Below are 8,999 nucleotides of genomic sequence, written 5' to 3' on the forward strand. Positions count from 1 at the left end.
AAGAGAATCTGATAGTGCTTCTGTGGAACACATGGGTGTATTATCAAAACACAACCATAGAGGGCAATGTAGGACAATACAATCCGGTTACCTGTTCAATTTATCACGAAATTATGGACAGGTATTAAAAAGGACTTAACTTTTACGACCAAAGAAAACATACAGATTCATTTATTCATTGGATTCTTTGGATTGTTGGAATTACCGACACCCACCCAATGGCTCCTTAATAATAAACCATTTCTAAATGCCATTTGGAGAGTTAGTATCCAATTAGACAGCTCTAGCCTACTGATAGCGGAATTTACAGCATTATTCGCGTGTAGAGGTCAACATTCTAATGACTTTTGTTGTTTAGAACCCAGGTGCGCTTGGGGGGTGGGGGGGCCCTGTGACAGCCAGCTTGGACCCCAATGTGGTCCCCCTAAATGTCGAGTCTGAATAATTGTAAACATGGTATTTTGCCGGTTAATGCCTGCAATGTGAAGAAAGCTACATGATAAACACAGTTACATTAAACAAATAATGTAACTGTCCCCTCAAGAGTACAACTGGCCCCAGCTTGACCCCCCCCCCACCCCCAGTTGAAAGTGTCTAGAACCTCCCCTGTTAGAACCGACTAGCTAAGCATTCGATACAAAAAGACATGTATTTTAAATGGTCTGCTAACAGTGTAAATGGACTCTTCCTACATACGGCGATGTGTGTCCTCTTAACAATAGCCAATTGCTTACGTCACTTATTTGACATAAAAAGCTCAAGTAGGCAGACCTACCACGTGTCTCAGTAATGGCTAGGTGCTTGGCCTTTCATATCAGCCTATCCAGCTATCGGCGCCGCAGTTTATCAAGCAGCTGTTTCCCTGATGATGCGTGGTGGTCCTGAATAATTAAAAGGTTCTGACAGCCACACAGGGCTGTGTTTCCATAGCAGCCCCTCGCCCCGTTGACAAGCCACACTGAGGGGTAATGTAAATCTCCACCTTGCTTAATGTCAGAGATGAACCGAACGCAAGTTCCTTAATGCTGCGTTGCACGAAACCACAAAAATTACACCAATGCACACACACCGCTTGGGTGTGTGAGCCACTATCTAGCCTACTAGACAACTTGGTAAGGTTGAAGTGCAAAATTCCGGCTGACACATTGTTCAGCACCCCACTTGTGGGTTCAGGGACACAGGACTCAGGTATGCAGCTCCAAAGTCCCTCATAAAAAGGTTACAGTGATTTTTGTCTATTAATATTTGGGCTACATCAGAGGACACGGAACACTTCAAAGGCAAAAATAAACCGTTTTTCCCTTTTTGGTTTTTCGAAATCCATTCGGAGATAGAGAAAGGAAAGAGAGAGAGAGAGAGTTGGGCAGCCAGTCAATTACCCTTTAACATCAAATGCCTCATCCGTGTCTCACAGCCATTAGCCAGTGTGTTAACCTTATCTACCTGCTGATGAAGAGGTATGTGAGCTCCTTATAGCTCAGCCAGTGGTGCTACTCGGGTCACCCTGTGACTATTTAATATACTCTGTCGTTGACGCCCAGCAGGACACCAGTTTATCAAGCTCAGGGAATCTCAATAAAAATGGAATTATGTGTTGCAGGACTTTGTGAACAATGCCTTGAGGCTTTCATTGCCAGCCCTGCTGTACAACATGTGCCGTTGCGGTGGTCAATGTTTAATGGATATTTGAAGGACACTGATTTACAGGTTTTAATACTATTTCGAATGTGAAAAACAGCCCTTTTGAGTTTACACAAACGTGCGGTATGAATACATCAGCAAGGGTGACCCCGTGGGCACAACAAGATTAGCCTGGGCGAGAGTTCTGCATTTGCAACACATTCATCTAAAAACGTATCAAAAAGATTACAAAAAAGACTCTGTCATTGTGATGGCAACTTTCCTGAATGTCTTGCAGGGCTTTGCAATTGAGTGACTCTGCAGGCGGTTACCGTGGTAACCCTGCAGCGATACAGTGCCTTTTTGGCTTTGCAGGCACACTGGCCAGCAGGTGCCTTGTGCATTTGGCCAGATTTGTCATCAAACCCTCTGTGATTAGATATAGATTTCTTTTTCGCGTGTCATTAGAAGGAAGACAAGATAGTGAGAGAAACACCTGCACAAAGAAGTTGATTTGGTTTTAGCACACATTCGATCAATCCCAAACAAATCACCAGGACAATTTCCTTCTACACAGGCTGACAAACTGAGAATATTGTACAAGCGTAAGTTAGATGGATGAAAACCCACAAACAAACACCACACATCATCTCCCATGTGATATCAAGTGTTCAAACTGTATCAAAATCTGCAAAGTCCATTAGTGTCTGTGTACAGGACGGTGGTTGATGGAGGCCAATCATCATGGTCAGCAATCATCATTAACATTATAGCAGCCTTCTTTGACCAAACTAGTGTCTGGCCACGCTCTCACACAGAAACCTTGCGACAAGACAACACAGGGTCGGACACAGCGACACAGAGCCAGCAGAATGGCAGCATCGGCATACGGAAACTTGTGGAACTCCCTATTACCTCCATACCACCATGACCGTCATCCTCTGCGCCTTCCTCAACATTATTCCGTCATATTCTTCACCTTCCCCTTCCTCGTTGTCGTCGTGATCATCATGAGGCTTGGTGACACGCGGGTAGACCGCCACCAATCACAGAGACTGTCGACAGAATCCACCTTTGTCCTCCCTTCTAAGCTCAAGGTGACGAAAGTATGTGACAGGAAAGAAGACTTCCGTAAGAAAGCGGTGACAGTGACAGATAGTGGCGGTTGATTATGGGAGATAGTGGCTGTTGATGATAGGAGATAGTGCCTGTTGACTGTGAGAGACAGTGGCTGTTGACTGTGAAAGGCTGGTGGCTTTTGAAAAATTGCACACACTTGTTTTCCTGTCTCTAAAACATACTGCGTGTGGGCACACGGATGCTGACGTGCGCGTACGGCACCGTAGCCTGTGCTCCACATGTTCCATAACGTTAACGTGCGCGGGGTGTTGTTGTGAAGCTAGGAATATGTAACCCTTCACCGGGAGTATTTAACCCCTTCACTACACACACACGCCCACTCCGCCTTCGCACCCTGACAGCAATCGGCCGCCTCGTAACCGCGAGCGGGATGACGACTGCCTCCATCGTCATCATCGACACCTGCCTCTCCCCGCGAGCTGAAAACAAGCTGTTGGTAAAACGCCCCCGTCGCCGACAACGTACGGGGATAATTGAATTGTAATTGTTGCTGTGTTCGGTGCGTTGGAGGCTCTCGCGCTTTCCTGGTGTATGTGGTGCTGCGGGGCTGGATAATGAACCTCGTCAGTGTGTTTCGCATCTTAATTAAACACTATATTCGCGTGGTGTGTTTTCCGCCGCAGCTTCATAGTGCGCACCCGGACACCCCTCCAACAACCCCCACACGCAACGCAGACAATACAGAGACACTGTGGAGCACGCTGCTTTATATCATCGAGACAGAGGTCTTGTTTGAGGTTGAGGAATATTCCGGTTGGTTTGGTTGTTGCTGTGGTGGGCATGTGATCGAGTAGCGTGGAGCTGCGTGTGGGCCTCATGCTTCCGGACTGTCCCAGAAGTGACAGCTCGCCGGCGAGACAAATCAGAGCGCCGTGGCTCTGTGGCTGAACGGACAGTCCGTGACGGAGGAAGGGACAAACGGAAGGAAGAGAGAAAATCCGAGAGAGAGAGAGAGAGAGAGAGAGAGAGAGAGAGAGAGAGAGAGAGAGAGAGAGAGTGGAAAACTGCGAGGGGGAGAGACTGAGGGGGACAGAGAGAGGGGGACAGAAAATCGCTGCTGTGAATTGGGGCAACCAGAAACAAAACGCGAAGGTGGTCATTTGGAGGGGAGATGATGGAGGGATGTTAGCTGGACGGGGGAGGGGAGGAGCGGGGGGAGGGGTGGGTGGGTGTCATACCACTGTAGCCAAACGACAGAGCTCTACTGCTTAAACCAGAGAGATCACCTGAGAGCCCTCAGTATCTCACCACAGCAGCACCCCCCCCCACACACTCCCCGACGTTGCCGTGGTGGTGGGCTCTCGTCATTAATTCATAACGGAACGCAGGCTAAATTAGCGCTCGTTAGCCTCCCGCTGTTGACTTTAGTTTATTTGCCGTCATAACCTCCCACCCCCCCCGCACTCAAATCAGGGGGGAAGCTTTACGACTCCCTCACCTAGCAACCTGCACCGGGGAGATGCTCAAAAGATCTGGGGCCTTCTGTCCCTCCCCAACCCCCCCCCACCCCCTGTTTAGACGGCCCCCTATCACTGCTTTCCAAGCTCCCCACCTGCGTTCACCCCCCCCCCCCCCCCCCACCAGAAGCGTTGGTGACTCTGGTTCCTCCCCCCCGATGACGTTTGTCATGTGCTAGCTAGCCTGGTCCAACGGACAGACAGACGAGAGTCTGTCACGAATGGTGCTCTCTCTCTCCTCTGGATTTCTCTCCATCTCTCTCCATCTCTCTCCATCTCTCTGCCTTTCTCTCTATTTCTCTATTGAGGCCTGGATTTCTTCCTCTCCAGGAAGCAGGGTACTGATCAGCCAATGAGGGAGAGGAGGTTCATGGTGTTACCTGGGGAAGACATGGTGCTCATCTTCATCTCAGTCAGCCATCGTCTATCGTCCATCGTCCATGCTCTTCTCCCATCCAGGGTTCCCCACGGTGAGGTGAACTAAGAGCTCCGTCTTGTACTGGAGAGCAAGAACAATCGGGTGATGAAGTTTGGGTTCTAGTGGCATGCTAGAATCGTGGAGGTGGGCACAAATCTAGGGTGACAGTCCCATTATTGAATACACGCACACACACACACGCACTCACACACACACACACACGCACACACACACACACACACACAGGCACGTGTGATGCCCCGTGCTTCGGCTGCCTCCTGTAGTGGAGAAGAAATCGAGGAAGCCTCACCCACTTGTGGAGCTATCTTCTGTCACAACCTCCGCCTCTGAATTTACCCTCGTCGCCACCTCTGGAAAGTGGACCGCGTCAGTGGCCTCAGATACTCTTTCCTTCAGGACAAAAAGGTCGATTTTTTACATGAACAGGTGAAGAATAGAAGACAAACATCGGAAAGTCCCTCCAAGAAGACCTTCCTAACGGTAAGAGATCCACCATTTTGAGTTGGGTGTCAAGCTGAATGCAAAATGATTGATGCGACATGCTTTTATTATGTTTAAACTGTATTAGCACTGCTAATAACCCAGTACATAACATGAATTACATTTGGATACAGAAAAGTGGCTTTTCTCTGGAAGAAGACCCTACTACTTGACTTTCAAAATGGCTATCTATGAAAGTATACGGTGTGAACCCTTTGCAATTGTGGGCCTTAAGTGGGATTCACATGTTTTCTTAGCAAATGTCCATAAATATTTGGGGTATTCGATCCCAATTGTGGAAAGTGAAGGATTGTGAATGTTGCAGGGTTAGTGTCAGGATGTGTGGAACCAATGCACTCCAAAGGAGATAGGTGACTTGGTTAAGTCCCACGATTGTCGTCCCTCCAGCTGGCTGTCTGATAACCACACGCACATTCCTGTGGGATGTTTGGTGAGGTGAAAAGAAAAAGACTGTCAGACTAGTACAGTTGATTGGCAGTACTGCTTAGCTATTATTTTCAGGTCATCACCACATGCTGTGAAGGACTAGTTAGAAAAACAATTCTGCAGTGTTGAACAACTACAGTAGGGTAACATGGTTTGCCGCCACATGGTGTAATGGCAATGATAGCTGTACCAATAGAACCATGGTTGGACCGCATTTCTGGTGAATAAATGATAGCCGCAATCTTTCGTTCTCTCTCTCCATCTGTTGTCTGTTGGACAGCGACACCATCGACGCCATATGCTCCAGCGGTATAAATCATTCACGCTGCTCATTCTCTACCCCGCGACTTGACACATATTTTTCAACAGGCCCGGGCAGGCTTTTTCAAAGTCGCGTTTCCTTGTCGAAACAGTTTGATCTTTTGGGGTCTCCTCGTCAGTGACCTCAGTCGGAAGCCTCGACTCCGCGGCGCGTTCGTCTCAGCTTGTGTTCGTCGCTGGTGGGAAGGGGCCTTCAACGTTTCCCCACCTCCGCCTGGCTGTCACATCCTCGCTCTCCTGCCGCATCCTGAGAGCTTTCCAGCTTGCCGGAAGGTTCCAGACCAACCCTGATCGGTTACATCATTATGTGTCAGATAAGGCTTATTAGAACAGTGGATGGTAGTACTACTTGGACAATATCGATGTTAGTTTGGCTTCTCAGTCCTTTTTATGACTCACTGATTAGTGACCCAGTCTACTACTGCCTCGTTTAGACACACAAGCCATCAGCCCTAACCGACTCTCCTGCCTGGCGGACTTCCAGCGTCAGTGAGTCATACCCAAGAGTGTACACAAGCACACACACACACCACACACACACACATACACACGAGGATCTCAGGGCATATTTACTGAGCCATCAGTTTGCTGTAATTTGGGATCCCTTCAACAGCTTTCAGTGACTGTGTCTCTCGCACGGTAAGGCTTCGAGTGGGAGTGGATGCTGTGTCATTTGTTGGATGCAAAAACTCGGGCGACACCTCACGACAAGGACCCGCGCTCGCAGATCAAGCAGAGCCACGTGACAGTTAGTCACACATCTGCTCGCCACTACCTTGGGGTTGGAATTAAGATGATACAGGGGAATTAGGGTCGTTCCAGTTGGTGATGAAGCCTACCTCCTCACCCCCCCCCCCCGCTAGCCACACACACAGAGACACACACACACACACACACACTGCCTGTCAATGCTCTGTGTGAATTATTGATGGTTGCAGCCTGCTTAAAAATGCATCGACAACCTTTTTGTCGTGTAGGGAGAGGAAGTGGCAATTAGCGACTGGAATATGAAGGTAAACAGAGGGCAATTATCCTCGAATAAATACTGCTACTAAATTCATACATGCATCTCAGACTCTTTTTTCTCCATTCATTTGGTTCTATCTCTATAGTTGATCTTATTTTTTCTTTCTCTCTCTCTTTCTCTTCTCTCTGTTCCATACACATCACAGTGCCAAAAGCAATGATACGCCATCCCTTATCCTTCTTGTTCTTTTATTCACTCTGACCGAAAATTATTGAGAGTATCACAATACGGATCATCCGGATTCCCTCTTATCGTGTGTGGCAGAATGGAGGGATAAAAAAGAAATAATAGAGGGGGAATGAGGAGGACAATGGAGGCGACAGGGTCTTGGAAAAGGCGTGCGGAAGATGACTGCAGAGAAAAGGGAATGGGTGGAGAGTGAGGGTGGGAGAAAGGGCCACTAGCAGATGGGCAATTTTATAAAATAGGAGTGGCCACGTAAGTGTCTGGGATTAGCTTTTCACAACGAGCATGACTCTGAATGCATTGAACAGTTTGTCTCCGTATGCAGTTTTACGCTATTAGAATTCCAGGATATTTTGTGTTGGCATAGAATGCGTAATTCTGTCTTTTACTGACTTCTAACTGCTGAAAATGTTCTCGTGTTATTATCCAGAGTTTTGGAAACACGAACAGCATTTGAAAGAAACCTTAGGTGAGGTACATTTCTCCACTAATTGACGTTGCTTAGCTGAGATTTGCATTGGCCCCTTATGCTTGGCTTGGTTTTGACATTTCCTTAGTACACAGCTTCAGCGTTAAGTTAGGTGAAAACGCTAATTGTTTCTCCACCTCGCCAACAATCCACAGTTTTCTCTCCCTCGTCTGGTTCCCCGTGTTCTTTCTCTTCTTCCACCTCGGAGCGTAAGAACATGCGTGCGAGTGGGCGTTGGAAATGAGTACGTTGGTCAAAGGATCAGAGGGATATGGAGCCAACTTTGTGGGCGGTGGTCGTGTCATAGCCTTCCCGTTCCAAAGGACAGCACTCCAGAGAATCCCTCACTTGAGAATCCCTCCTTCAATATCTGAGATCCCTCCTGCTCCACTAGCGCTTGTGCATGCTCTTCGCGCATCAAAACATATAGGTAGATTAATTCAAATTGGTACCCTTCATGTAGAATCCCTTGTATGAGAAGAAATCTTGTTGAGTTGAGAGATAACCGTCGTTAATTGAAACACCACCTTACAGAGCAGAGCATTATCAACAACATTGGAATTCCACATTTATAGAAACTTGATATACTTTTATACAATGCAGCACCTTTTAAGATTGTTCACAACTGAGTGCAATTTTGAAGTAGCTCACAGGTTTAAGCTTCACATGATAGGAATTCCACTTTATCCTCAGTTCCACCTACCCAGGTCTTATCACGGATGTCAAGGGATTATATCAGTGTGGTACTGGCTTGCCAAATGTGTAAAATTCCACAGCGGTTTAATTGTGTTTTCTTTCACATGGGTTAAGGGTAGGGATCATATACCGGTAAGCAGGGGTGGAAGTAACGAATTACAACTACTCACGTTCCTGTAACTAAGTTGTTTTTTCGGACCGAAAAAAAGTCCCTGCTACAGCAGGTTTCAGAGAGTTTAACGTAATATCCGCACAGTTAATTTGTGGATAGAACTGAAGGTTTGGAGAAGCCAACCAAGCACATGATGGAGATTAATGATAGCCACCGTGAACTCATTGAAAAAGACAAATAAATACCAGTTGTCGAGTGCCTATGGCCGCATCTGAGCAATGTAACAGCAGGCTACCCTTACAAAAAATAAGTATATTAAAGTATACTATAAGTATACTAAAATATGGATAGTACACTTTTAGTTCACTTTTGATATACTTTTAAGAAGTATGCTTTGAAAATAGTTCTTTTGATATACTTTTAAGAAGTATACTTAGATAATAGTACACTTTTGATGTACTTTTAAGTATGCTTTGAAAATAGTTCACTTTTGATATACTTTTAAGAAGTATGCTTCGAAACATACAATTGTAGACATTTCTTCTGGCGCAGGAAGTACGTTTTCTATTATTATACAGCAAAAACAGTCAAAATATTTTTTAAGC

The 8,999-nt window shown here is 46.6% G+C and overlaps 1 protein-coding gene across 1 annotated transcript in view; it reads left to right on the forward strand.

Moving 5' to 3' along the window:
• Positions 1–3,130: 3,130 nt before the first annotated feature.
• trpm3 (transient receptor potential cation channel, subfamily M, member 3) overlaps positions 3,131–8,999 on the forward strand; it is a 33,503-nt gene continuing 27,634 nt past the window's right edge. The window contains 4 exon segments of the mRNA XM_062454093.1: positions 3,131–3,196; positions 3,384–3,517; positions 4,548–4,687; positions 4,920–5,022. Of these exon segments, the coding sequence (XP_062310077.1) occupies positions 3,131–3,196; positions 3,384–3,517; positions 4,548–4,687; positions 4,920–5,022 (443 nt within the window).

This window comes from Osmerus eperlanus, chromosome 28 (assembly GCF_963692335.1).
Source record: "Osmerus eperlanus chromosome 28, fOsmEpe2.1, whole genome shotgun sequence".
NCBI lineage: Eukaryota > Metazoa > Chordata > Actinopteri > Osmeriformes > Osmeridae > Osmerus > Osmerus eperlanus.